Raw genomic sequence first — 26,942 nt, 5'->3', positions numbered from 1 at the left:
GATTCATCCTGCTTCAGCCCCCCCCGCGCCGGCAGCTGCCAAAAATAGTGCTGCGGGAGGGGGGGGACCCTCCACATCACCTCCCGCCCCCTCGCCTCACCGGCGGCAGGCCGGGATGGCGGCCACGGGCCGCTGTCCCCGACACCCCCATCCCTGGGGCCGAGGGAAGCGGGACCCGGAGCGGAGGGACCCCACGCTCCGGTTTCCACGGTAAAATGGGGATGGGGAGGGACTGGATGGGGGTCCTCGCCGTGGGGTGTCCTCACTGCGGGGGGAGGGGGGGGGGTGATGGGACAGCCCCCAGGCCCGGGCTCGGGGGTCTCTCACTGAGGGGACTGAAGGGACTGGAAAAGGGGGTGGATTCTCCCCCATTTTCCCGGCTGGTCGGAGCGGGATGAGCGGCTGTCGCCATGGGAACCGTGGGGGGAGGGATGGGGTGTGTACTGGGATCAGGGTACTGGCAGGGATGAGGGTACGGGCAGGGTATAGGAGTACAGGTAGGAATAGGGTTGTGGGCAGGGGAAGCAGGTGGGGCAAAGGGAGGAGAGGGAGGAGGATGAGGAAGGGGTGTAGGAAAGGATTTGAGGAATGTGAGAGGAAATGCCGGCACGGTTTTTGTGGGTGCAGGCAGGGGGGACGTGGGTGAGAGACAGGCTGGGGGGCTTGGCCTCACGGGAACCCTCCCTTGCTGGGGAAACTGAGGCAGGGAGGGGGGATACCCCATCCTGGGGGACTCCAGGGTCTCACCCTGTGCCCATCCTGGGAATCCCGGGGGGAGTCTGACCCTGTGCCCATTCGGTGGACTTGGGGGTCTCACCCCGCGTCCTATCCCTGTGCAGTGAGCGAGTGCCACCCCTGTCCCTGCACTCCGTCCTGTGAACCTGGCCATGCCCAGCCCTGCCCGCCGCCCCCCCAGCGCCGCGGTGCCATCGGGGCTCCCCATGATCCCGGCGGAGGGTTCGGCGCTGCTGCGCGCCGTGTCCCAAGGGAAATTCCGCCTGACCCGGCTGCTGCTGGAGGGAGGAGCCTACATCAACGAAGGCAACGCCGCGGGCACGACGCCGCTGATGGCAGCGTGCCGCGCTGGCTACGCCGATCCGCCTGAGCAGCCGCGGATGGTCCAGTACCTTCTGGAGAACGGTGCCGATCCCAACATTCCTGACAAATCTGGGAAGACAGCACTCATGCACGCCTGCGTCGAGCGCGCCGGCCCCGCTGTGGCCGCCGTCCTGCTGGCCCACGGCGCTGACCCCAGCGCCCGGGATTACGCGGGCGGCTCCGCGCTGCTTTACGCCTTGGAGCGCGGGGACCGGGAGACGCTGCAGGTGCTGCTGGATGCGTGTCGGGAGCGCGGGCGCGACGTCATCATCATCACTTCGGCCACGTCGCCCCGCGGAACCAAGACCACCCGGCAGTACCTGAACTCGCCCCCGTCGCCTGCGCTCTGCGCGTCCCCCTCCCAGGTGCAGGTGCGGGCGGCGGCGTCGCCCGGTGCTACCGCGAGGGACGAGGAGCGCGACGTGTTCCGCTTTCCGCCCGCGGCTCCAAGCACCGCTCCAGAACCGGCCCGGGCCGGGCCCAAGAGGCAGCTAAAGAGGCTCAACTCAGAGCCTTGGGGGCTGGTGGTGCCGGGGGTGGAGGGGACGCGGGGGCATTCGGAGGAGACACAGGGAAGCCTGGAGGGGACACAGGGACCCCCGGAGGGAGCACGGAGGGCCTTAGTTGAGATACGGGGACCCCTGGAAGGGACACGGAGACCCTTGGAGGGAACACAGGGCCCCTCAGAAAGTTCGTGGGGTTCCCCTGAGGGCCCACGGGCACCCCTGGAAGGGATGTCGGCCGCCCTGGAGCGGCTTGCAGGGGGGCTGGAGGGGCTGCAGCTGCGCCCGCGCCGGCACAGTGTGGAGGGACGCGAGGTCTCGGGGCTGCCAGGAGCCTCCTGGGCAGAACGGGTGCCCCCTGTCCCCACCCCGGGACGTTGGGCCCCAGCCCCTGATCCTCCGCGGGGCAAACCCCTGCGCCGGGACCCCCCCAATCCTGAGCCAGCCATCCCCATGGCGCTACGGCAGCCGGCTGGGCTGCTGGAGCGCCGTGGCTCTGGAACACTTCCCCTGGAGCCCCCCGGGCCGGGCAGGGCTGGGCTGCTCCCCCCACTGCCCCCCCGAGCACTGCTCCGCCGGCATTCCATGCAGCCAGAGGCCCTGCGGCATCTCGGGGCCTTCTGTGGGGGGCTGGGGCATGAGCCTGGCTCTTAGGCCCCCCCCGTGATATGGCAACCCCCCCAAGCCCAGGCCTCACCCTGGGCTGTGGCACTGTTTGCTCTGAACCATGCTGAAGGTCAACTGTTCCATCCCTCTGTTGGCACAAACTCTGCACAACCCCGAATTCAGGGAGCTGGTGGGTGCATTCCTGACCCCCAGGCTTCCCCAGTATCCTCCTCCTGCCTCATCCTCCCAGAAGCTTTTTCCCCCAGACCCATCACTGGGGATCCCCAGGGTAGCTCAGTGGCTCTGAGTAGGGGGGGTGGGGGGGCACATCTGTGAGCTTGGGGACACAGGGAACAGCCCAGGGCACAGCTGGATGCTGGCACAGCCAGACACCAGCACATCTGGGCACAGGGACCCCACTGGGTCCCCACCAGCTGCACAGCCATTGCTTCCCAATGCCGGTTTTAAGGAAAAAAAAAAGTGGTTTTCCAAGACCTGAGTTGTTCTACTGCTAGGCTGGGAGGGATCCCCAGGATCCTTGGGGATCCAGCAGCCTGGATGGGGAGGGATTATAGGGAAAAGGGCATGGGAGGGGCTGGGGAGCATTAATGAAGGATAAAGAACAAGAAGACAAACTTAGACAAAATCTTGTTATTTAACAGAAAACATGGAATTCCCGGTGGATAAATACCACTGCAGATTTAGGGACCATTTGCTTGGGGCATGGAAGAAACTCCTGGGATGTACTGGGATATGGGGCTGGGAAGGACCCCCCCCAAACCTGAAGGAAACCGCCCCCAACCCTCAGAAACTGCTGCTTCCCTTACATTTGTCCTTTGAAAACAATAAAATTCCATAAAACCCAAATTTCCCCAGGGATGGAGCTGGTTAGGCTCCTTGAGGCTGTGTACAAACCCCAGCTTTCCCAGTTTCCCCCAGTCTGGACTTGGAACACAAATGGGTGGAAGTCTGGCTCCATCATCGGCGGCGCCGGTCCGGACTGCGGCTCCGCCGGCGCCCACCCCTGGAAAACAGGGAAGAGATGGGGAAAGAAAAGGGAAAAAGGGGATAAGGGAACAGGAGATAAGGGAAAAGAGGATGAGGGAATGGGGAAAGTAAAGAAGGGTGAAAAGGGAAGGAAGTGGGAAGAAAGAAGAAAAGGTGGGAAAAGGGTACAGAAAATAGGGGGAAGGATAGGGAAGGAAGGAGTGCAGCAGAAAGGCATTTTGGGGTGTTTATCTCTATTTTAACCCCACCACCCCCATAATGGTGCATGGAATGCCCCCATTTCCCCCAGCCGAGAGTTTCAGTGCTCCCACAGGTCCCTCCCATTCCCAGCTCCTGGAATTCCCAGGAATTCACTCACCTCCTCTTGCCCTTGGGAGGGCCTCTGACGAAGCACCAGTCCACGCTGACCGGCTGCCCCATGAGCTCCTGCCCGTTGAGCCCCTCCATGGCTGCCTGTGCCTCCTTGTATGTCTCATACTCCACTAGTGTGTAGCCCTGGGATGAGATTGGATCGGGAATGGGGTTGGGAATGAGCCTGACACCAGGGGAACTCCCAGCTCGGGTTTGGGGTACATGGACCCCCTGACCCCCCACATTTGGGAATGAGCCCAGACACTGGGAACCCCGAGCTCACTCTGGGGTTAGGATGAGGATGGGAATGAGCCCAGGCACCGGGGGAATCCAGCTCACTGCCCAATCTCCAGCTCAGCTTTGAGGTACATAGACCCCAATGACCCCCAGAATTGGCTCCGTTTTGGAGTGCACCCAAAACTCCCAGACCAGAGCCTTCCCCAAGCTGAGATGGAGCCTGGAGGTCCTTACAAGTATCCCCCACCTTCAAGTATCCCGTGCGCCGGTCCAGGTTCAGGTGGATGTTCTTGATCTCCCCAAATTCGGCGAATCGGTCGTGCACGTCCTCCTCTGTGGCCTCCTCGTGCACCCCTGTCACAAACAGGATCCAGCCCTCCACGGCTGGGCAGGAAAAGGGGGGGTCACAGAGCTGGGAGTGGAGCTTTCCCCCCAAAATCCATTGCCTTGGAGAGGGGACGTGGAGCCCCCAGAGGTGAGATTTGGGGGTTGACCCCAAAGTGATCCTGGGAAGGTGGAGAAGAATCATCCCAGCATGGCCCCAGTTTTCCCTCCTTCCCGTGGTGGGTCCCCAGGAAAGGTCCCCCAAAATCACTCCTTTTTCACAGCTAGGAAAGGGAGATGGAGGCCCAGAGTCCACAAATTCTGGGTGATCTTGGGGAAATCTCATCCTAGCAGGGCTGAACCCAAATCCAGAGCCCAGGACACCCGTCCCTCCCAAATTCCCCTCTCTTCCATGGGGAAAGCTCCCCGGGTGACACTTGGAGGCCATGGGGTTCTCAGGAAGGAGCATCTCCTCCAAATTCCCCCCTTCCTACCCTAGGAAGCAGATATGAAGCTGAGGTTTGCCCTAAAATAAATCCTGGGAATGAGGGATGGGAAGGGATTGTCCCAGCAGGGCTGCAGAGCCCCCACGGAGCCTCCCAGGCCCTCTCACATCTCTGTGGTCCTGGCTCATCCCCATCCTGCTCGACGCTGTCATAATCTTCGCGCACCCGGGCACGGGATCCTTCCTCTGGGAAGGAAGGAAAACGGGAGGAGAACAGGGCCCCCAAACTTCAGGGTCACCCATCCCCCCCAGAGAGCCAGGGAAGTGTTTTGGGGGCGTTTTGGGGCCTCACCTGAGCCGAAGCCACGGCCCTTCCGCTTCTTGGCCTTCTCCTTCAGCTTGTGGATGCTCTCTGGTGGGGATTGCAGGGAGGGACCAGGATCATGGAGTCAGCAGGAGCAGGGAGCCTCCCCGGATGGACAGGGACCCCTCATCCTGGCTGGGAAGGGCCCCCTGGGCTGGGAGTGACTCCCTGGGCTTGGAAGGATGTCCTTGGGTCAGGACAGACCCACCTGGGCTAGGCAGGGACGCCCCCGGGAAAGACAGGACAGTCTCCCCCTGATGGGAATGGCCTCCTCCGGGCTGGACAGGACCCCCAGAGTCCCTCCGGGCCGGGAATGATCCCGGCAGCTGGGAATGACCCCTTACGGACAGGCAAGATCCATCTCCCATGCTGGCAATGACCCTCTGAGCCAGGAATGACTCCCCAGCGCCGACCACGAGCCCGCTCGGAACTACAGGAACCCCCGCCCCGGGCCGGCGCTGTCCGTGAGGCCGACGGGGTTTGGGGGCGCGGCCAGAGGCGGCGGGGGCGGCTCCGCTGAGCCCGAGCCCGGCCGAATCGGTCTGCGGGGCCGTTTTGGGCCGGACGGTACCGCCTCAGCCCCATGCTCACCGTCCCCATCCTCGTCCATAGCGAAATCCTCTCCGCCCGCCTCATGAAGATCCAGCACGTCCGCCATCTTGCCCAGAGTACCGGGGCACGCCGGGAGCGTGCCGGAAGGGCCGCCACAACAGGAGAGTGCGGAGCGGAAGCACCGGCACGGCCATATTGGGGAGGGCGTGTGGCAGAAGCACCGGCACGGCCATGTTGGGGAGGGCGTGTGGCAGAAGCACCGGCACGGCCATGTTGGGGAGGGTACGAAACGGAAATACCTGCGCCGCCATGCTGGGGAGGGCTCTCGGGGGAAGCGCCGTTCAGCCATGCTGAGAAGGTCTCACCGCCGTACTCGGATAATCCCGACGCTTCCCGTTCTACCGGGGATTCCCAACCCCGCACCGAGGCCGCTCAAAGCGGCTGTTGGGCATCACTGGCCCCACAAAATGAGCAAGAGCACCGAAGTTTAATAAAATCGCTGGGTTTATTGTATAAAATCCACAGCACCGTTTATCCCGCCGGATTTCCGTAATTCCACAGCCTCATCAAGGAGCACAACTTTCTCCACAGTGAGAAAACTTGAATTTGTTTATTTTACACCTTCCAAGGAGATCCGGAGCCTCTAAACTGGCGCGCCCCAATCCCACAAGCAACGGAATGTCCGGGTTTTTTTTTTTTTTGTTTTTTTTTTTTTTTTTTTTTTTCTTTTAAATGAACTCCCCAGATCTTCCCGGATTTGTTTACTTGGAGCATAAAGAAGCCACCAGGACTGCTGGGAGGAGATTCAGGGATTCCATTCTGAGGGGAATCAGGGGAATACATTGCGGGATTAACTCCACATTGCTCCTAAATCAAATTTTCCCAATCTCTCAGGAAAATGACACTTCACACCCCCCTCCCATTCCCCTTAAATCCCACTTCCAGCGACATCAAACATTAAGAGTGTTTGTAGCAATTATAAAAAAATATATAACCCCCCCCCTCCCCAATCAGCTACAGATATAAAAATGGGATACCTACAGATTGGAATTACTCCAATTTTATCCTAAACAATGATTATTGCTGGAATATCCTGTGGTCATGCAGAAGGAAGGAGGAGGGTGGATATAGTGGAATCTAAAGGGTTTAAGGGGATAAGAAGTGGGAAAAGCTCTAAGATGGGGTGAAAAAGGAATTCTGCCTTGGAATTCAGTTTGTATTCACAGTTTGCAGGGGAAAAGGGGAGTAAGATGGAAATTTCCATGGATAAACTGACATTTTCTTGGGTGAACCTGGAGCTGTTTGGACAGTGTCATAAAAGGGGTTTTTAAAGCTAAATACAGTCTAAATTCCATATGGATACCGATACAAGGGATAGAAACGATTAGTGCAAATCCCTCACTCATTCACTAACTCTTCAAGACTTTTCCAACCTTCCATAAAAAGGCCAATGCCGATGTTTGGCTACAAACATCAAGGGCAATTCCAGGGGGAGCTGCAGATCCTGTCCTGTTTGGGACTGGAATGCTGCAGGCTGATCCCAGATTTAATTCCAAGCTGCAGTTTTCAGTCCCTTGGGATATTGGCATCCATTCAGATTTAATTAAGGCGCTCATCACAGAGGTTTAATTCATCCCTTTCTGCTACAGGAGGGAGGGGATGCCAGGCATTGGATCCAATGGGCTTTTCCAGACGAAGCACTGGATTCTGTGGAACCCCACCTGCCCCAGTACCGATGGAGTGTGGAGAGGACAAAACATGTGATCTAAACCCCGATAATAAGGGACAGGAAAAAAACATCTGTAGGGAATGTGGAATTCCCAGGGAATAAAAAGTTTCCTAGGGAATAAGGAGTTCTCAAGGGAATAAGAAATTCTCTAGAGAATGAGGAGACTGAGGAGCAGCTCTAAAAATCAGGATGGAACTGCTAAAATCCATTCAGGAGCTTTTTCCCTAAAATTTCTTCAAATGTGCAAATGGGACAGGGAATTCCCCGGGATTCAGGAAAGGGATTTGGGAGCACCGGGAAGGATCCCGGGGCCGGATCCCAGGGCTCAGCACCCGGAGGAGTGTGGTGAGCCCAGCTGGCCAGCTGCCAGCAGCAGGATGTCCTTCTTCTCCTTGTGGAATCGCAGCTCCTTCCCGGCCAGCCGGGCCTCGTCCAGCTCCCGCTCCGTGGCTGCCAGCTCCCGGGAAAGGGCGCCCGGAATGCTCTGCTCCCGGTTCACCCAGTCCAGGGCCATCTGGTTCCGGATGTCATCATCCAGAGCACGGTGGGAATAGTGAGCCAGGACCTCCTGGTGGGAATGGGGTGCAGGGGGAATCTCAGGAACAGGAAGGAGCACTGGGACGGAGGCGGCCCCTGAGCAGCCCTGGACTCACCTGGCGCGAGCACTGGCGCTCCCGCATGGCCTTCAGGCTCCCGTTCCAGTGCAACAGCTGGAAAACCGTCATCAGCTCCTGGGGTGGCAAGAGGGAGGCAGGGTGAGAGCAGATCCAGAAACAGGATCGTGGAATCATGGGGTGGGGCAGACAGGACTTCGTGAATCACCTGGAGAACGGGGGGGACACTGGACACTTGCCTGGGTGGCTCTGAGCCCCTTCTAACTTGGCCTGGAGCAATTCCAGAGATGGGGCAGCTTCCCTGGACATCAGGCAAAGGCACCTCCCAGCACCAGGACACTGGGGCAAAATTCCCTGATTAATCTGGACTACAATGGAGACAGAGCCTCCAATGCTTGCTTGTGTCCTGCGAATTCTGGGATTCTTTTCTTCAAGCTGAACCATCAGCAGCACCACGTACAATTCCAGGTTTTCCAGTGATTTCTCCCTCCAGACCACACAAATTCTCCATAAAAACTGGGACCTGTTAGGCTTCCCAACCCAGATGGAGCTTGGAATCTCCATCCCAGAGTCTCCATCTGTAAACAGGGCCCTGAACATAAACACCTCCTGTCTGCCACCCTGGAGCATTCCCATACCAGGGAAAGCAGTCAGCAGAGGGGTTGGAAAAGTACAGAATCCCAAACACAGCCACATTCCAAAGCTGGATTTGAACCCTGGAGCAGAGTCACAGCCAGATTTCTCCTCTAATGAAAAACCAGCTACAGTGATGTGTGCTCCAGAATCATTCTCAGTCCCTGCCCAAGGCCAAGTTGAAATTAAAAGGATTCAGGAATCTCAAGGAATTATTGGAACAACATCCTGGAATGGACAGGGAGTTCCAAACCTGATTTCCCTGGATCTGCTCCCAGCTGTTTCTTCATAAAGGCTGGAATAAAGCCCAGAGGACTCTCCATTCCCAGCTATTCTCCTAATCCTGATCCATGTTCCAGAACCTTCCCTTGGCATTATCCAGGTGTTCTTCCCAGCCACATTCCCACATTCCAATGGGATACAAGGATAGCCCTGTGGTTTGGGGGAGTGTCATGACACCACTGACTCCCAATTCCACAATCAAAGTGTCTTTGGGGGAAATATCTTCCATCTTTCCTTGCAAGAGCTCTTGCTTCCCTGTTTTCAGGGAAAGGATGAATCCCACTAATTAACTGGACTACTGCAACTAGGACACTTGGAGGTACCACCTGGAAAGACCACAGTAACAGTGAGAAACCCAGTTCCAAGGACTTTGCTGCACCTGGAAGTACTCTGAATCTGATCAGAATCAGAAGGAAACCTTGAGTTAATTTTCCACAGAAAAGACTAAAATGCAGCTGGGTTCAGATCAACCCAAACATCCCTTAACCAAATCAGGAAAGGGACTTGGGTAGATCAGGAACAGTATCTGCAAAAACTGGAAACAGTACCTGGAACTCCAGCATGGATTTTCCCTTGTTGGATTCCAGCATGAAGCGGAAGGCCCCGATCCCAGTGTTGGGATTATCAGCCTCTTCTCGATTGCCCTGCAGAGACATTCCAGACAGGAGCTGCCATTCCCACAGGACCTGCTCCTGCTGCACTCTCCCCACTCACAGAATTCCCCGTGGAATTCACGAGAGCCTAATACCAGCACAGGCCAAGTTGTCACACTCTTATCCAGGCAATCCAGCCTCGATCGTGTGGCATGGGCCACTCTGGCACTCCCTGGACAAATCTGGGACATTATCTGGATAAATCTGGCTCTCCCAGAGCAATGTTGACTCCAAGGCTTTCTCAGCAGCCCAGAGACGACAGAGCACCATGGGCCGCACGGCAAGAATTCCCTCCGAGATAATCAGAGCAGGAAAGGGAGAATGCAAAGCTCCCAGTGACAGAAACTAAAATTCCTGGAAAATCTTTAGTTTAAGGAAAACTGGTGGATGTGACAACCCTGTCATGGAACAGCCAGGAAAATCCACACCTCAGCCTCATTATCCCACCCTGGAACACAGCACAAAGAGCAGAAGAACGGGAACACTTAAAATCCTACTACTCCATCAACCCCCTCCCCCACCAAGGAGTTCTAATCCACTCCTTGAGGTTTTTCCCAGGATCTTCCATCCCCATGCTCACGTTGAAGGACGCCAGGGCCTCGGAGACACTCTTCTCGATGAAGTCGTTGGTGATGCGGCGCGAGGGGTGCTCATTGAACACAGAATTCATCAGCGCGATCTTGGCGGCGCTCCTGCGCGCCTCAGCCTTGGTGGGACAGAACTGGGGACACACAGCCACCGTCAGGACACCCCCAGGATCCCAGCACCCCCTGACCACCAGGAATGGGAATTGGGTAGGGGTGGAATTAGGAAATCGTGCTCCCAGAATCAAAAGAGATTCAAACCTCCCACTGCACTGTCAATTAATTTGTTACCTCAAATCCAAACTGTTCCCAAATTCCCCCCAAAGACAAGGAATTTGGGATGGGATGAACCTATGGCTGCTGGAATTGTTTTCTTTGGATCTGTTTGCCCACCCAAGAGGAAGGGCAGGAAAGAATCTGGAACACAGCCAGGATTTGATGGGATGTTGGGATTTTAATCTCTTTGGTGAGGGATTTGGGTCAGGAGTTTTCCCAGGAGGGGTGAAGGAATGGGTTCCTCCAGTGAGATGTTCCCTGCCCACAGCACAGGGTTGGAATTGGATGGTGTTTAAGGTCCCCTTCAACTCAAGCCATTCCAGGACCCCATGATCCAACATTCTGATTTGATTTCCAGAGTCTTTTGGCATCTGGAGAAGAAGTTTTGGGACAAACCCTGTGCTCTATCAGAGGAATATTCCTCTGCCAGTTTAAACCTTTGCCTAATCTGGGAAGGAAAAGGAAGGATCAAATCCTGGAAGGAGCCAGAAGATCAGATCCAGCCCATTGAACAGTTTTCCCTGATATCCCATCTCCTACCTCAGCACTAAGGCGCAAGTGACCAAAACAGAGAATAAAGGACACAAAAAAAGCACAATCCACAGACAAATCTTCACGGATTGGAATCTGGTGGGGATTTACAAGTCAGGGTCTACTTGCAATTAAATTTCCTTGAAACTAAAGAGCTTTACGGCCAGATGCAGGGGCTGGAACCGGCAGGAGAACGCCCGCGCAAGGAGGAGATAACTGGGGAACGATTCCGCTGCGGTCCGGGAGCAGCATTCCCGGGGTCGGGATCGTACCTGGAAGCTGCCGAAGCAACTGCCCCCGGGCAGGGTGACATAGCAGACGTACGGGGGGCTGGCGGCCGGGACCATCTCATAGAGCACCAGGGCGCCGTTGCGCAGCTCGGCCCCGCGGGACTGCTTCATCTGCCAGAACTCCTGCAGCGCCTCCACCACGTTCACTGCAGGACACGGCCGGGATCAGTGGGAAGGAAAGCCGGGAAGAACCCCCAGAGATTGGCACGGCAGGGTGGAAATGCGGCACGGAAAGAAGGAAAAGGGGCAAGGGGGTAAGGAGAAGGGGGTGAGGGAGGAAGGAAGTAGGGCATGGAAATAAGCAAAAGTCAAAAAAGAGAATAAGGGAAAATCGACCCCCCACCCCTCGGTCCGTCGGCATCCGCGGTTCCCCCTCGATCCCGCTCACCGCGGCCATAGCCCTGAGTGTGTTTGGCGAAGCTCCGCACCACGGCCTCCACCGCCTCCCGCAGCACCGCAGGCGGCCCGGGCACCGCCCCGGCCCCCGTCCCGGGGGGAGCGGGGGAGCCCTGCAGACCCAGCGGGGGCGGCGGCGGCGGCAGCCCCAGCCCCGGCCCCAGCCCTGACCCCGTTCCCGGTGCCAGTGCGAGCCCCGCGGGGGCCCCGGTGAGGCCAGGCCGGGCCCCACGGGGCCCGGCGCCCACCCCGGGCTGCAGCCGCTGTGCCCGCACCGCCTCCATCGCCGCGCTCCCTCCCCAGCGCCGCGCTGTCAATCAGCGCCGCTCCGCGCCCAGTAGACCAATAGAAGCGCCGGATCGGGGTGGGGGAGGCGGGGAAGGCACCAGCAAGCCAATCATAACGCCGTGCGCGGTTTGCGGGGCGGGGATAGGGCGCGGCGCACTCACCCAGTAACATAAATAGCGGTGTGTGGCCGTGGGGCGGTCAGGGGGCGGGGATCAGGGAGCCCTTGTCCAATCGCGGTGCGCGGTTTGTTACATTGACAGGGGAACAAACGAATCAAAATGCAGAAGCACAAAACAGCGGAGACGGCGCTACGGGATGACAGCCACAATCTTATTGATTAAGAGAAGCAATTAATGACAAAAGGAACCAATCAAACTCTTCGACACAGATTTAGAGGCGGAGATTGCAGCTGTCGCCCATCCATGGGCTCTGTTTTGGTGGGAGTAGGCGGATCCGCGCGCAGCCAATGGGAAGGAGCCGCGGCGGCTGCCGGAAGTGACGTGTGCTGGGCCCGGGAGCGGGACCGGCCCCCGCCATGGAGGCTTGGGTGCGCTTCAGCGCCCAGAGCCAGGCCCGGGAGCGCCTCCTCAGGTGCGGCCTCAGCTCCCCAGGCCCAGCGGGCGGTCACGGGGAAAGGGGGGTCGTGGGGGTTCGGAGAGAGCGGGCACGGGAGCAGCGGGGGTTACAGAGAGCCCGGGGTGGGGGTTACGGAGGCCTTGGAGCTCGAGGAGGGGAATCACGGGGGTCCCAAACCCCGGAGCAGCGGGCGGGCCGTCACGGGTGCCTTAGGCCCCCGAGAAGGGGGATCCGAGGCCCCAGGATGCTGTTCCGTGCCCCCGCTGACTCCCTCGTTGTCCCCAGGGCCGCCCAGTACGCCTGTGCCTTGGCTGGGGCCGCGCTGAGCCGCGCCGGGAATGGCTCCGGGGGCAGCTCCGGGACCCTGAGCCGCCTCCAGCACCTGGAGGCTCATCTGAGCCTGGGCCGCAAGCGTGAGTGCGGGGAGGGGGGAGGACAGGGCGGCTCTTGGGATCCGCAAAGCCCCGGTGACCCCCCGGTGTCTCCCTCCTGCAGTGCTGCGCCTGGGGGGCTCGGCCGAGGCCCTGGGGGGGGCCCAGCGCTCCCTGCATCTGCCCGACCCTGTCCTGCGCTTCTGCCTCACCTTGTCCCACCTGAACCGTGCCCTCTTCCTGGCCTGTGACAACATCTTGTGGGCCGGGAAAACTGGGATCCTGCCCGGCCTTGCCATGGACAAGTGGAGCCAGAGGTCCTTCAGGTAGGTGAGGAGAGGTGTCTGGATTTGGTGGGGCATTTGTGGGAGGAAGGTTGGAAAAGCCTTCTCGGGTCTGTTGGGTGAGTGGGGCAGGGAGGTCAGATTGCCAAGGGAGAGCATGGGATTCCTGAGGGAGAGCAGAGAATGGGGTTCCCCTGGGGAGAACAAGGAATGGAATTCCCAGGGGAGGACAGGGAGTGAATTACTGAAGGAGAGTAAGCAATGAGCTCCCCAAGAGAAGACAGGGAATGAAATTCTTCCAGGGAGAGTGAGTGGTGAATTTCCAAAGGAGGTCAGGGAATAGGAGAGGGAGACTGGGCAATGGAATTCCTGAGTGAGAGCAGGGAATGGAATCTTCATGGGCCAGCAGGCTCCTGCTAGCTGAACATGACTTTTGTATTCCCCCAGGCACTTCTGTGGCTGTTGTGAGTGGCCAGAGGCTTCTGCTGCCACTGTTTCTCACTCTCCCATCCCTGCCCCCTGTTTTTCCCAGGTATTACCTGTTTGCCCTGGTGGTGAACCTGAGCCGGGATGCCTACGAGATCCGCGTGCTGCTGGAGCGCGCCGAGGCAGCCAGGAAGCGTGGGAAGAGCCCGGAAAACAGGCCCCAGCTCCAGGCTGAGGGCAGGATCCAGCGTCTTCGGCTCCACCTGCAGCTCCAGCTGCAGCTCCTGCTCCAGGTGCTCCGGGACAACCCCCCAGTACTGCTGGACCTGCTGCGGAACGCCTGTGACCTGGTGATCCCGCTGGAAAAGCTGGGGCTGTGCCGGAGCGGCCCAGGGCTTGTGGGGTTCTGTGGCCTCACCTCCTCAGTGCTCTCAATCCTCACCATCCTCCACCCCTGGCTCAAACTGAAGCCATAGTTACCCCAGGGGCTTCCTCAGGATGTTTGGGATCCTGAGGGCTTATCCCAGGAACTGAGACACCTCTGGAGCTGACTGGCTCATTCCATTCCCATTGTTCCTGACTCCTTGGAGCAACAAGGTTCCAGCATTGGATACAGCGTTGGATCCCAGAGGGACATCAGCTCCCAAAATGTGTTTCTTCCCATTGGCTTTTCCAGCAGTTTTAGAAGTTCAACATTCCCCCTTTCTGCCCAGGAAGCACCTTTAACCTGGAGCCAGCTAATGGGGAATATTTGGGGCTGGAAAATGTGGATTCCTGGGAGTTTCTCACGGTTTTTATGGGGGGTGAAGCCATGGGTTTGGGATGATTCCAATGCCAGATAGCGTGTCCAACCCTGAACTGTTTGGACAATTTTCCTGCATTATAAGAAATCTGAGTGTAGGGAGAGGGGAATGGGAGGAATGGTGTCAGGAATAAATCTATGGCTTTGGGGGGAAATACAGGCAGGAATTTGCCCTTCTGGCCCTTCCATGAAAGCCCAGGGGAAGGAAGTGACCAGAGGGAGTTTCGCCAAGCTGGGGGGTCGCTCTCATCATTCCCGTGTGGATTTCCCTCTGTTGGAGAACACAGAGGCCACTCTGTGGTTCCCAGCAGATCCAGCTCCCTCCCTCTGCGCAGAGCTGCACAGGTCCACCTTGGCTGCACTCCCCTTGCAGGTATCCTGTTCAGGGGTGTTTTTTTGGGAGATTCACAGTGTGGCTGCCTCTCAGTTGGGATTCCCTGCACCCGGTGTTCCTGGTGCTGCTGCCTCACTGAATTCCCTTTTTCCCTGGATTCTGTGACACTGAATTGCAAGTGGCCCCAACCCAGCTCTGATGTCTGCTACTGAGCCCTGGACCAAGGGACACACTGGGAGCTGGGAATTACTTAATTTCAGAGGCAGGTTGTCCTTGGATCTGTCCCTGGGAGAGCAGGAATATCCTCTTGAAGGTTTTTGGGAGCTCCGTACCGAAACGCTGCCCACTCTTGGGCCCATCTGGGCTGTGCCAAAGGCTTTTTCCTGGGAAAACCAGTCATTGAAGACTTTGGAGCAGTGTATATCCCAGTGGGAATTGGGATGGGTGGGAAGTGCTCCAGGGGATCCCACAGTATCAGTGTAATTAAGTAATTAATTTAATTATTAAAGTGCAGCGGCCTCCAGTCCCCGTGTCCTGGGATCTTGGGAAGTGCAGGACACTGGGGTGGGCTGGGAATGCTGGGCTGAGGGCACTGGGCTGGGAATCACAGAATATCCTGAGCTGGAAGGGGCCCACTAGTATCACTGAGTCCAGCTCCTGGCCCTGCCACAACCCCACCTTGTGCCTGAAAGCACTGACCAAACGCTCCTGGAGCTCTTTGGGCCGTGCCCGTTCCCTGAGGAGCCTGTTCAGTGTCCAGCAAACCTCTGGGGGAAGAACCTTTTTCTGATACCCACCCAAATCTCCCCTGGCACAGCTCCAGCTGTTCGCTCGGGTCCTGTCCATGGCCACAGGCAGCAGAGATGGGAGCTGGAGATTCCCAAGGTCTCCCCTCAGTTTCCTGTGGGCTGAACAAACCCAGATGCCCATAGCTGCTCTTTGTGTGGCCTGTCCAGACCCCTCCTCATCCTCGTGTCCTTCCTTTGGTTACTGTCCCATGATTTAATGTCTTTTTCCTGTTGCAGTGCCCAAAACTGCCCCCAGCATCAGGGGTGAGGTTGCCCCAGCCTGGAGCAGAGCGAGTCAGTCCCCTCTCAATCCCTGCCTGGTGCCCCCCAGGACATGGATGTCCCTCCTGGCTACCAGGGCACTGCTGGCTCAGACCCTGCTGGCCACTGACCAGCAGCCCCTGCAGCTGCTCTGCAGCACCTCATTTCCCATCTGTCTGTACATCCAAGGCTGCCCCATTGCAGGTGCAGGAATGCTGGACTGAAGGCACTGGGATGGGCTGGGAATGCTGGACTGGGAGTGCTGGGCTGAACTGGGGGCACTGGGCTGGGACCCTCCCGTGATTTCAGGGGACTTTGGAGAGCCCTTGGAACTGGGGAGGGAACATCCCTGCTTTTGCTGAGGTCAAAGGGTGGGTGGAGGGGATACTCAGTCCCTTCCCTGTCCCATCCCACTCTCATCCTGTCTGACGGTGCCCTCCCTGCTGAGCCCGGACCAACTCCTGCTCCCCCAGGGCCGAGCCTTGGGCTGGGGCAGTGCTGTATGAGGTGCAGCAGAGGGATTTCAGAGCAGGGCTTGGGTTGTCCAGTGGCATTTGAGCATTGGGAAGGAGAAAGAATCTGGAGTGGGAGGAGGCTCCTTCTGTGCCTCAGTTTCCCCTGTGACCCAGGGGGGCCCTACCTGGGCGGTGCCGTCTGTGGCCACAGCTGGAGCTGCACAGTCACTGTTTGTCTGTTTTTCTCCTCATTCCTTGGGTTTTTTTCCCCAAAAATTCCAGCCCATCCCACAGCTGCTGGCAGCACAAGTTTCTCTCTGTCCTAAATAGCAGAGTCTGATTTTTTTTTTTTTTTTTTTCCCGAGCCCACTCAAAAGCTCATTCCGGGAGGTGGCAGTGTCACCCGGAGGACGTGGCAACCCGAAATCCACCTAAATCCACACAAAATCCGCCCAAACCAAACCCGACCCAGACCCCAGCGGGGACCCCCAGGACCCCTTATTCCAACCCCGCTCCTGACGATCCCCACAGGGAAGATCCAGGTGTTACTGCCACCTCTGTGTGGTTCAGTCCTTGGGGACACTTTTCCCACCCATTTTTCCAGAAAAATCCCCTTCCAGCACCCCCCAAGTGCCGGCACTTCCCCACAAAATCCTGTACCCACCTCCTCCCTTCTTCCCGCTCCCCTTTTTCCTGTTTGTGCCACTTCGCCTGTTTTTTTTCCCAAACTCTTTGGCCCCCCCCACCCCAAACCACATTTATTTTTAGCAGCCAATTGAAGATGAAGGAGGAGGGAAAATATAGTGAAAAAAGAGGAAAGAAAAAGGGAAAAACCCCGGGATTTTGTCCCAGCTGGAGCCAGAGTCACCTTTGAGCTGCAGCACGGCAATGTGGGGTGTGGGGAGCCGGGGGATGCTCCTGGCGCTGTTCCTGCTCCCAGGTAACACCCCTCCCGCCCCCCCCAAATCCTCTGGCTTTGGGCAATTTCGGGGTATTTTGTGGCTGTTGGAGGAGGGAGGGTGCGGGTGCTCATTAATCCGAGTGCAGCCAAGCGTGTTCCCCTCCTCTCTGAATGTCTGGTGGACTTGGGATAAAACAGGCCGGTATTGGTCATTGCTCCTGCCCAATATATTTTGGAGGTTTTTCGGAGGGAGAAGACACCGAAATCTCCTTGGATTTGGGACGGGGTGAGGGTGAGAAGGGGAACCTGTAAAAGGAAATAAAACCCCGCTTTAATGGATTTTTTTTTAATTTTGAAAAAAGACAAAAAAGGGCATTTCCACCCACCCCTTGTCTCTGGAGGGGGGCCCAATTCACCCCCCTGCCCGTCCGCGACCCAGTGGGACCCCCCCACGCTCCCCACCACAGGGGAAACTGAGGCACGTGGGGAGCACTTGCACTGCGGGGCTTCGGATTGGGGGGGTGGGTAGGGACTTAATTTGGGGGGCGGGAATGTGTTTGGGGTGCTGGGGGTTCTCCGCAGGGTGGCCCCCCTCTTCCCCACAGTTTCCTTCTCCCCACCGGGGTGCCTGGCACCCCAACCACCCCCCTGGGTGCTGTTGGATGGGTGCAGGGTGCCCTCCCCACCTCAGCACCCTCTGTCACCTCCCCAGGGCTCTCTGAGGGATTCAACATCGACGTGAGGCATTTGCAGGTCTTCCAGGGGCCCCCCGAGTCCCAGTTTGGGTACCGGCTGCTGCAGTGGGGGGGCGATGGGGACAAGTGGTGAGTGATCCCTGGGGTGACCCAGGGGAGATGGGGAAACTGAGGCAAGAAAGGGGAGACTGAAGTGGGGAGAGGGGGAAGAATGGGTAGGGAAAAGGACACTGAAGCAGGGAGGGGGAAACTGAGGTAGGAGAGGGGAAACTGAGGTAGGAGAGGGGAACAGGAAGGTGGGCAGTGAGGTGAGAAAGGGGCAACTGAGGAGGGGAAGAGGGAAACTGAGGGTGAGTCAGAAAAGGGGAAAAGGGAGGGGGAAACAGATGAGAAGCCAAAGCTGAGGTGGGAAGTGGGAGAAGTAAGTTTGGGAAAGAGAAATGAAGGTAGGGAGGGGAGAGATTGAAGTTGGGAAGGGGGGCAGCAGAGAACGACAGGGGCTGGAGCAGCAGGAGGCTGTGGCCAGATGTCTGGACAGACACACGGAAGTGGCCTCGGTGCCACAGCGTGGGAGGCAGAGCCTGGCACGGTGACCCAAAATCGTGGTGCTGGGTTGGAGTGGGGCGGGGGTGATGCTGTCCCTGGTGTCCCCTATGTGTCCCTCCCTGTGTCCCCACTTGTCTCTCCAGGCTGCTGGTGGGGGCCCCATGGGATGGCAATGGTCAAGGTGACATCTACAAGTGCAGCATGGGACCCCAAAACTCTTCCTGTGCCAAGGCCAACCTCGGTACCAGGCAGGGTGGCTGGGATGGGGGAGGCCTGAGGGGGCCCCATGGTGCTCACCCCGCTTCTGCCCCCGTGTCTCCAAGGGGCTGTGGCTCCGTGGCTCCGCAGCAGCGCTGGACACCTCGGGATGACGCTGGTGGACTCCAAGGATGGTGGATTTGTGGTAAGCAGAGCCTGCGCGGAGCAAAACTGAGGCGTGGCAGGGGATGGGGAGGGAGATGGATGTCAGTTACTGTTGTGTCCTCATGTCACCCCCCGAGGTGTGTGCCCCACTTTGGTCCCAGGAATGTGGCACCTCTGTGTTCAGCTCTGGCCGATGTGTCCAGCTCAACGAGGAGCTCCAGCTCGTGGGGACCATTGCACCCACAGCACAGCGTGAGTGGGGTGGGACAGACTGGGGTATACTGGGATATGCCACCCTGGTGTCACCGTGTCTGTCCCCTGGCAGGCTGTTCTACCTACATGGACATCATCCTGGTTCTGGACGGCTCCAACAGCATCTATCCCTGGGAGGAGGTGCAGGCGTTCCTTGGGAACATCCTGGGACGCTTCTTCATTGGTCCTGGGCAGACCCAGGTCAGGTCATGGCACCTTGGCCACCATGGTGTCCCCAAGGTTGGGATGGTGTCCCCAGGGCAAGCTGATTGTCTCCAGGGCAATGCTGTTGCCCCAGGGGTGATGCCAGCCTTGGGGTGATGTCATTGTCCCTGGGGTGATGCCGTTGTCCCAGGGTGATGCTACCCTTGGGATGGTGCTACCCCTGGGGGGGACCTCATTTTCCCCGAGGTGGCGCTGCTGTCTCGGGGTGATGCCACCCCTGTGGAGATGCTGCCCTGGGGTGACATCATTGTCCTCAGGACTATGCTGGCTGGAGATGGTTTTGGAGGGGCCAGAGGTGCCCTTTTCCAGGGATAAGGGGTTCCCATGGGATTTGAGGGAGCTCCCTTTGGATTTGGGGGCGTCCCTGGCTCAGGTTTTCCCCTGTTTCAGGTGAAGGGGCTGCTGTACAGTGAGCGGGTGGTGCAGGAGCAGGTGCCAGGGCAGCACCCTGGGGATTTGAGGGATGTCCCTGTGGATATGGGGTTCCCTCTGGCTCTGACTCTCCCCATTTCAGGTGGGGGTGCTGCAGTATGGGGAGCGGCTGGTGCAGGAGTGGGCGCTGGGAGAGCACGCGACATCCCAGCGCCTGCTGGAGGCTGCCCAGAACCTGACACGTCAGGAGGGGAGGGAGACGCGGACAGCCATGGCCATCCGGCAGGCATGGTGGGTTCTGGAATGGGGGCAGAACTGGGGATGGGATTGAGATCAGGATTGGGATTGGAATTGAGAGAGGGAGTGGGGCTGGGATTGGCATCAGAATGGGGATTACGGTCTAGGTTAGTATTGGGATTTGAATAAGGATTTGGATTGGAGTCAGGCTTGGGATCAAGTCAGAATTTGGATTGGGGTTAGAGTTGGGATTAGGACGGAGACCGAGATCTGGATCAGGTTTGGGGTTGAGATCAGGATAAGGGTTGGGAGCAGGGTTAGGACTGGGGAGAGTATTGGGATGCAGATGGAACAGGGGCTCATTCTGCCAGCCGCATTCCCACAGCACAGAGTCCTTCAGCCTGGCACAAGGCGGGCGCCCCGGGGCCACGCGGCTGCTGCTGGTGGTGACAGATGGGGAGTCCCACGATGGGGATGAGCTGCCGGCAGCGCTGGCGGAGTGCGACCGGCACAACGTGACCCGCTATGCCATCGCGGTGAGGTCCCTCCCTCTGATCCCATCCCTGCATTTCCCTTAACCCTGGGGGAGCTCCCGCTGACCCCTGTCCCTCCCTCAGGTCCTGGGGCACTACCTGCGTCGGCAGCAGGATCCCGAGGATTTCATCCGGGAGATCAAGTCCATCGCTAGTGACCCTGATGAGAAGTATTTCTTCAATGTCACAGATGAGGCTGCCCTCAATGACATTGTGGACGCTCTGGGAGATCGGATCTTCAGCCTGGAAGGTGGTGTTTTGAGGCTGGGATCCCAGGCAGGACTGGGAATTCCAGCTGGAAGTACAGCTGGAGGAACAGAGTCTCCTTCATCCCCTGGTCAGGCACCCATGGGAACAACGAGAGTGCCTTTGAGCTGGAGATGTCCCAGATCGGCCTTTCTGTCCACCGCCTCGAGGTGATCCCACTGGGATAGCTGGAAAATAACCCTCAGCCCATCTCAGCTCTGCTGAGTGTTCTGGGATGGGAGAGTGACATTGGTGGGGATTGGGGATGCTGGGGTGCTGTGTTGTCTCTGGGTTGATGTGTCCCACCCATCCTAGCAGGACGGGGTCCTCTTTGGAATGGTCGGAGCCTATGACTGGGAGGGGGGTGTGCTGGAGGACAGCCAGCGTGGGAGCATTGTTCCACCCCGGGAAGCATTTCAGGAGGAATTTCCACTGGAGCTGAAGAACCATGCAGCCTACCTGGGTATGGGGGATCCCAAGGGATGAGGGTGTCCCAAGAGACGTGAGGTGAACCAAGCATACTCCATATCATTGAGATTTGAGATGAATCAGGGATGTTTCATATCCTGGAGATCAGGGGTGAAGTGGGGATGTTCCATGTAGTGGATATTTGGGATACTTATGATCCCAGTCATCCAGAAATGCTCCGTGTCCTGTATATTTGGGGTCCCCTGGGGATACTCCATACTCCAGAGATGCTCCAAACTTGGATATTTAGGGTGCTCCAGGAACACACTGGGGACCCTGTCTCCCCGGGCCTGTCCCTGGCACTGACTCTGTTCCCCCCCAGGGTACTCCGTGTCCTCGCTGCAGCTCCCAAGGGGGCAGCGCTTGTTGGTGGCTGGTGCCCCCCGGTTCCAGCACAAGGGTAAGGTTGTCCTCTTCCAGCTGGACCCCGCGGGGACCGTGACGGTGGCCCAGGTGCTAATGGGGGAGCAGGTGAGGGGCAGCTAGAGGCCTCGAGGGCCTTTGGGGGGAGTGTGGGCCCCCTACCCCCCTCAGCCTCACAGCCCCTTTCACCCCCAGATCGGCTCCTACTTCGGCAGCGAGGTCTTGGCCCTGGACCTGGAGGGAGATGGGGACAGTGACCTGCTGCTGGTGGCTGCGCCCACCTACCTGGGGGGCCAGAGCAGAGAGACGGGGAGGGTCTATGTATACAGTGTGGGGCAGGTGAGAGGGCAGGTGTGGGCCTGGGGGTGTCGAGCAGGGGGGTAGGTGTACCGTGTGGAGCAGGTGAGGGGCTGGGGAGGGGGCAGGTGAGAGGGGCAGGGGGCTGGGGTGGACAGGGGGATCGGGGTGCACTGGGGCCAGGGGATGGGGAGGATCAGCAGGATGCAGAGGGATTGGAGGGATGCAAGGGATTGAGGAGATTTGAGGGCATCAGGGGAACACAGTGGGATTGAGGGGTTGCCTGTCCCGTGAGGGTACCGAGGGCCCCTCTGCACCTCCCAGGACCACCTGAGTCCCGCAGGGTCGCTGCACCCTGATCCAAGGCCGCAGGATTCAAGATTTGGCTCTGCCCTGGGCGCGGTGCCGAACCTGAGCCAGGATGGGCTGGCTGGAGTCGTGGTGGGAGCTCCGCTGGAGGATGGGCACCGCGGGGCTCTCTACGTGTTCCACGTTGCCCCGGGCACCCTCCTGCCCCAGTACAAGCAGGTGAGACAGGGCTGGGAGGGGCTGGGTGCAACGGCTGCCATGAGCACAACTCTGTACAAGCCACTGGCGATGCCACAACTCTCGTTCTCAGCGCATCGAGGCGGCGGTGCTGGGGTGGAGCCTCCGGTATTTCGGGATCAGCGTGGACGGACGGGTGGACATGGATGGGGACGGACTGGTGGATGTGGCCGTGGGGGCGCAGGGGGCGGCTGTTGTGCTGCGGTGAGTAGGGATCAAGGGGTCAGGGACAGGATCACCCTGACCACAGGGATATCTCAGGAATAGCGACATGGAGAAGGACAGAGACACCCTGGGGACTGCAACATGTGGGTCATGGGGACATTTAGGGGAAAGGGACTCTGTGCCTCAGGTTCTTCTTGTGGGAACCTGGGCTGCTCCTGTGATCCTCCCAGGGCTCTCCATGCCTCAGGTTCCCCTGTGACAGGATCCAGGATAGGGCCAGGTGAGTGTCCCTGTCCCCACATGATCCCGATGAGATCCCAGGTGTGACTGTGTTCCTCAGGTCCCGCTGGATTGTCCAAGTGTCTGCATGGGTGTCCGTGGAGCCAGCAGCTGTCAGTGTCACACGACGGAACTGCCAGCGCAGCGGCTCTGGTGCTGTCTGCCTCCGGGCCCGCATCTGCTTCCATGCCGAGACTCGCACACAGAGCCCCGTGGACATGGATATTGGTGAGTGTTGGCAGTGGAGGACTGCAGGGTCCTTGGAGCATCCTTGGAGCGTCCCTGGCTGTCCCTGGAGCATCTTAGAAGCATCCCAAAGGATACCCTGCAGCATCCTTGGAACATCCCGAGGCTGTCCCGTGAGAATCCCAAAGTGGGATCCTTAGAGAACCTGGAAGCATTCCAGGAACACTCCCAGAGTGTCCCTGGAACATCCTGGAATGTCCCAAGGTGTCCTGGAGAATTCCTGGAGCATCTCTGAAGCATCCTGAGGACCCTGGATCATCACAGGGTGTTGCTGGAGGATCGCAATGTTCCTGGAGCCTCCCAGAAACATCCCACAGGCATTCCCTTAAGTTTTCCAGAGCATATATATGGTGATCCTGGACCACTCCTGGAGCATCCCAGGGTAGCCCTAGAATCTTGCAGGAGCATCCTGCAGTGTCCCTTGAATATCAACAGAGCACCCATATAACTGGAGCCCCACTGGAACATGCCACAACATCCTGGAGCCTCTGAGCCTTCCCTGGAGCCCTGCTGGTGCAACCCAGCACGTCCCTGGAGCATCTCTGGACTTCCATGGAGTCTCGCTGGAGCAGCCGCTCCTGCAGGTGTCTCGGTCCCTGACCTGCTCTCTATCCCGCAGATCTCCGGTACAATGTATCCCTGGAGGAGCGGGTCCCAGGAGCCCGTGCTGCCTTTGACTCAGGTGCCCGCCGCCTGCTCCAGCGCCGAGCTGAGTTCCCACTGGGAAGGCAGAGCTGCATCCGCATTCCCTTCCACGTCCTGGTCAGCCCCAGGACTCCTCTCTGTCCCACAGAAGGGCTCTTCCTGCCCCCCATTCCCAGGGTCTGACTGGAATGAGGCTGATGGGATCTCCTGGTTCTGCAGGACACCTCAGATTACCTGCGGCCCCTCAGCCTCAGCCTCACCTGGGCCCTGGATGCAGCTGCGAGGTCGGTGCTGGATGAGTCATCTCCCACCACTATCCACAAACTGGTGTGTACTGGGAGGGGTGTCTCTGGACACTGGGATCCCCCCCAGACACCACGATCACCCCTGGCTCCTTCTAGATCCCGTTTTTCAAGGATTGCGGGGATGACGATGAGTGTGTCACCGATCTGGTGCTCAAGGCCACCACAGACCTTGTGGGCTCCAGGTACGCCTGGTGTCCCCCCAGTGTCCTCATGGTGTCCCTGGGATCCCAGGAGCACCCTGTGACCCCCTGGCCTTCAGACAGAGCCCCCACATCCTGCGGAAGGGCCGGAGGCGGATGCTGGTGGAGGTGGAGCTGGAGAACCAGGAGGAGAATGCCTACAATGCCAGCCTGTGGCTGCACCTGCCTGGGAACCTCCATTTCTCCAGCCTTGTGCTCCAGGTACAGTCTGGGGGGGGACCCAAATCCCTGAGGAGCCCCTCCAAACTCTCCCACCAGGATAAAGATGGAGACCCAGGTTTATGGAGAACCTCTAGGTCACTCTTGTCCTACCCCATTCCAGGTAGGATGGGTTGGAGTCCATTGAGTCCCCAAACCCATTTCAAGCAGGACAGGGTGCGGCGCTGTGTCCCCAACCTCTGCCAGGGGGGAGCTGGGGGTGCACTGTGTCCCCAGCCTATTCCATGTGGGATGTGGGGGTCCCCAGCTCCTCCCAGGTGGGAGATCGTGTTCCATTGGTCCCCTGTGGCCCCCCAGTACACCCCTGTGGGGGTCTATTGCTGCCACCTCCCACTGCCCCAAGTACCCCAACTCCTTGTCCTAGTCCCGGTGGTGTCCCCCTGGCAGGATACCAGCACGGTGAAGTTGGAGTGCTCAGCACTGGGGGGGCACCGCCGACGCTGCAGTGTTGGGTACCCCGTCTTCCGCTCGCAGGCCAAGGTAAGACCCCCGAGACTCCTACTAGCCCCTTGGGAGCGCCAAACCCCCACCACACCCCTCTGAGCCCCCCCAGGTGTCCTTCACCCTGGAGCTGGAGTTCAGCTGCTTCATCCTTCTGGACCATGCTGAAGTGACGCTCCAGGCCACCAGGTAGGGTTGTGGGGGGACTGCTGAACCCTCGGGGGAGGGGCTGCACCCCAGGGACATGGAGGGAGTCTGGGGATACTCCCGAGTGTCCTCCCTGTCTAGTGACAGCACCGAGGCGACACCACAGGACAATGTAGTCAAGCTTTCTGTCCCCATCCGCTACGAGCCCAACCTGTTCCTGTCCAGGTGGGGCTGGGAGAATTTGAAGCAGAGCGGGGGGGTCATGGAGTGGGACACACAATGGATGTGACCCTCCTGTGTGCCTCCCTAGTAACACCAACCTGCACCGCTATGAGGTTCATCCCTTTGGCACCTCCATCCACAGCTCTGGCCCCGAATTCACCACCACGGTCAAGGTGAGATGATGAGGGCCTGGGGAACGGGGCCCAGGGGAGCCCTGGCTCATCATGCACCCGTCCAGGTACAGAATTTGGGGTGCTACCCCATCCAGAATGTCACCCTGCACATGGCCCTGCCAGCACTAGGCCACCAACAGGCTACCATCCTGTTTGTCACCCATGTCCTGGCTGAAAATGTGAGTATGAGGGACATTTAGGGGACCACCTCGGGATGGTCCCTGTGCCCTCCCTTTAAACCCCCTCTTTTCCTCCCCAGGCCACCTGTGTGCTGCAACTCCCCGATGAGGGGACACAGGTGGTCCCAGTTCCCCCTGAGGACCTGCAGCACATGGACAAACTGGTAGGGATCACTGTACCCAACCTGCCCGTCCCTGGGGATTTGGAGGGTTCAGGGGGGATCCGCATCACCCCCTCCCCCCCCCCCCCCGCAATTTTTGCCCCTCAGGACTGTTCCAACACCTGGTGCCAGGAGCTGAGCTGCCGCTTGGAGAGGCTGGAACGTGGTGGAGGAGCCTCCATCCAGCTCCTGCGCACCCTCCATGACAGCTTCTTCAGCGGAGTGAGTAAGGGGGGGTTATGCGGGGAATTGGGGTGCCCCTTGCTCCAGGGAGGATCCCAGGTGAGGAGCACACATGGCTCAGAACCCCACTTTTCCCATATCCAGGTGAAATTCCGGAGCTTGAGGATAGTCAGCAGTGTCTGGCTGAGGGTCACAGGGGGCGTGTTGGTGCTGGAGGAGGGGGCGCAGCGCAGGGAGGTGGGACCCCCCCCCATTCCCCATTTTTCCTCCATCCTTGTTTCCCTCCCCAAATTCCCTGTTCTACCTCAATGCCTGTTTTACCCAATCCGTGTTTCCCTCCAATCTTTGCTTTTCCTTTCAAATTCCTTCTTTCCACCCAAGTCAGTTTCCCGCCCCCAATTCTCTGTTCCCCCCCTCCCCATTTTTCCTCCACAAATCCCTGTTCTCCTCTCCCCCCCAATCCATCCTGTTTTCTCCCCTGCATTCTCGGTCCTGTCACCAATCCGGGTGTCCCTGCAGCTGGTGCTGGAAGTGCTCCAGGGAAGGCAGGTGCCCGTGTCCCTGTGGATCCTGGGGGGCAGTGCCCTGGGGGGGCTCCTGCTCCTGGCGCTGCTCAGCCTTGGCCTCTGGAGGGTAAGGGGATCACAATGTCACCTTGGGGAGGGTTGAGATGCCACGCAGGGGGTGGGCTGTGGTATCACCTTGGGAGGGCCATGTTGTCACCCTGAGGAAGGGTCACAATGTCACCTTGAGAGGGGCATGATGTCATCCCGAGTGGGAGGTGTTGATTTCCCATCGCCCCCCCCCCCCCTCGGCGGGAGGACATTTCCAGCCCCGCCCTGAGCCCTCTTCTCCCCCCTTGCCCCCAGCTGGGATTCTTCTCCCACCGGAAGCCCTCCCGGGAGGAGGAGGATGAGGAGCACTGAGGTGGCAGCTCTGCCTCTGGAGGACATCCCGGAACCTCCCTCCAGGGCCACATTCCAGGGCCATTCCAGGGCTTTCTAAGCCTGGGCTGGCAGAGGAATGAGCCAGCGATGCTGGAACCAGAGGATCTGGGGGAACAGCAGGAAGTGGGAAAAGTGTGAATGGGCTGGAATGAAGCAGCTCCAGCAATAAAGCTCCAGCCTGTGGTACTGCCGTGTCATGCATCCCTGTGCATGCAGATGACCTGGGAGCAGGAATGCGTCTTGATTCAGGGAAAAACCTCTGGACTGATCCTAAGTGCAACAACAGAGGGAGGGGGGAGATCCGAATCCCAGCTCCCACTGGCTC

The 26,942-nt window shown here is 58.8% G+C and overlaps 5 protein-coding genes across 6 annotated transcripts; 3 read left to right on the top strand and 2 right to left on the bottom strand.

Moving 5' to 3' along the window:
* Nucleotides 1-57: 57 nt before the first annotated feature.
* Nucleotides 58-3,030, top strand: ANKRD34A (ankyrin repeat domain 34A). The gene is made up of 2 exons (XM_063421244.1): nt 58-210; nt 840-3,030. Exon 2 carries the CDS (start codon nt 888-890, stop codon nt 2,253-2,255), a length of 1,368 nt encoding a protein of 455 aa, XP_063277314.1. The 5' UTR covers nt 58-210; nt 840-887; the 3' UTR covers nt 2,256-3,030.
* Nucleotides 2,844-5,629, bottom strand: RBM8A (RNA binding motif protein 8A). Its single transcript, XM_063421247.1, has 6 exons — nt 5,528-5,629; nt 4,925-4,984; nt 4,741-4,818; nt 4,051-4,187; nt 3,574-3,710; nt 2,844-3,231 (listed from the first exon to the last, which is right to left on the bottom strand). Exons 1-6 carry the CDS (start codon nt 5,592-5,594, stop codon nt 3,186-3,188), a joined length of 525 nt encoding a protein of 174 aa, XP_063277317.1. The 5' UTR covers nt 5,595-5,629; the 3' UTR covers nt 2,844-3,185.
* Nucleotides 5,630-5,974: 345 nt separating this feature from the next.
* LIX1L (limb and CNS expressed 1 like) lies at nt 5,975-11,799 on the bottom strand. 2 transcript variants are annotated; one of them, XM_063421245.1, is made up of 6 exons: nt 11,424-11,799; nt 11,063-11,226; nt 9,980-10,120; nt 9,295-9,390; nt 7,871-7,948; nt 5,975-7,785 (listed from the first exon to the last, which is right to left on the bottom strand). In XM_063421245.1, exons 1-6 carry the CDS (start codon nt 11,758-11,760, stop codon nt 7,543-7,545), a joined length of 1,059 nt encoding a protein of 352 aa, XP_063277315.1. In that variant the 5' UTR covers nt 11,761-11,799; the 3' UTR covers nt 5,975-7,542. The 2 variants fall into 2 exon arrangements, with proteins under 2 accessions (XP_063277315.1, XP_063277316.1); XM_063421246.1 differs by having other exon boundaries at nt 11,469-11,798.
* A 396-nt stretch (nt 11,800-12,195) lies between these two features.
* Nucleotides 12,196-15,080, top strand: PEX11B (peroxisomal biogenesis factor 11 beta). The gene is made up of 4 exons (XM_063421248.1): nt 12,196-12,355; nt 12,626-12,753; nt 12,836-13,037; nt 13,528-15,080. The coding sequence occupies exons 1-4, from the start codon at nt 12,300-12,302 to the stop codon at nt 13,895-13,897; spliced, it is 756 nt and encodes a 251-aa protein (XP_063277318.1). The 5' UTR covers nt 12,196-12,299; the 3' UTR covers nt 13,898-15,080.
* A 147-nt stretch (nt 15,081-15,227) lies between these two features.
* Nucleotides 15,228-26,785, top strand: ITGA10 (integrin subunit alpha 10). The gene is made up of 30 exons (XM_063421243.1): nt 15,228-17,001; nt 17,675-17,786; nt 18,347-18,444; nt 18,527-18,606; nt 18,704-18,818; nt 18,892-19,019; nt 19,558-19,706; nt 20,038-20,188; nt 20,270-20,435; nt 20,528-20,601; nt 20,750-20,894; nt 21,222-21,370; nt 21,458-21,601; nt 21,884-22,087; nt 22,179-22,309; nt 22,611-22,777; nt 23,415-23,557; nt 23,660-23,767; nt 23,842-23,927; nt 24,005-24,146; nt 24,552-24,644; nt 24,718-24,794; nt 24,894-24,977; nt 25,063-25,147; nt 25,213-25,326; nt 25,407-25,490; nt 25,596-25,709; nt 25,815-25,907; nt 26,190-26,303; nt 26,540-26,785. The coding sequence occupies exons 1-30, from the start codon at nt 16,950-16,952 to the stop codon at nt 26,594-26,596; spliced, it is 3,459 nt and encodes a 1,152-aa protein (XP_063277313.1). The 5' UTR covers nt 15,228-16,949; the 3' UTR covers nt 26,597-26,785.
* Nucleotides 26,786-26,942: the final 157 nt, after the last annotated feature.

The sequence above is a fragment of the Prinia subflava genome, chromosome 35, assembly GCF_021018805.1.
Source record: "Prinia subflava isolate CZ2003 ecotype Zambia chromosome 35, Cam_Psub_1.2, whole genome shotgun sequence".
Taxonomy (NCBI): domain Eukaryota; kingdom Metazoa; phylum Chordata; class Aves; order Passeriformes; family Cisticolidae; genus Prinia; species Prinia subflava.
The sequence above is the reverse complement of the archived record's forward strand: the minus strand, read 5'-3'. Positions and strand labels throughout refer to the sequence as shown.

Coding starts and splice junctions, on each gene's coding strand:
- ANKRD34A (XM_063421244.1), top strand. CDS start 888: ATGCCCAGCCCTGCCCGCCGCCCCCCCAGCGCCGCGGTGCCATCGGGG.
- RBM8A (XM_063421247.1), bottom strand. CDS start 5,594: ATGGCGGACGTGCTGGATCTTCATGAGGCGGGCGGAGAGGATTTCGCT. Junction 4,985..5,527: donor TATGGACGAGGATGGGGACG/GTGAGCATGGGG, acceptor AATCCCCACCAG/AGAGCATCCACAAGCTGAAG. Junction 4,188..4,740: donor TGAGCCAGGACCACAGAGAT/GTGAGAGGGCCT, acceptor TTTCCTGCCCAG/CCGTGGAGGGCTGGATCCTG.
- LIX1L (XM_063421245.1), bottom strand. CDS start 11,760: ATGGAGGCGGTGCGGGCACAGCGGCTGCAGCCCGGGGTGGGCGCCGGG. Junction 10,121..11,062: donor GTTGCTTCGGCAGCTTCCAG/GTACGATCCCGA, acceptor GTGTGTCCCCAG/TTCTGTCCCACCAAGGCTGA. Junction 7,949..9,294: donor AATCCATGCTGGAGTTCCAG/GTACTGTTTCCA, acceptor TTGCCACCCCAG/GAGCTGATGACGGTTTTCCA.
- PEX11B (XM_063421248.1), top strand. CDS start 12,300: ATGGAGGCTTGGGTGCGCTTCAGCGCCCAGAGCCAGGCCCGGGAGCGC. Junction 12,754..12,835: donor TCTGAGCCTGGGCCGCAAGC/GTGAGTGCGGGG, acceptor TCCCTCCTGCAG/TGCTGCGCCTGGGGGGCTCG. Junction 13,038..13,527: donor TGGAGCCAGAGGTCCTTCAG/GTAGGTGAGGAG, acceptor TGTTTTTCCCAG/GTATTACCTGTTTGCCCTGG.
- ITGA10 (XM_063421243.1), top strand. CDS start 16,950: ATGTGGGGTGTGGGGAGCCGGGGGATGCTCCTGGCGCTGTTCCTGCTC. Junction 18,445..18,526: donor CTGTGCCAAGGCCAACCTCG/GTACCAGGCAGG, acceptor CGTGTCTCCAAG/GGGCTGTGGCTCCGTGGCTC. Junction 22,310..22,610: donor GGGGCGGCTGTTGTGCTGCG/GTGAGTAGGGAT, acceptor TGTGTTCCTCAG/GTCCCGCTGGATTGTCCAAG.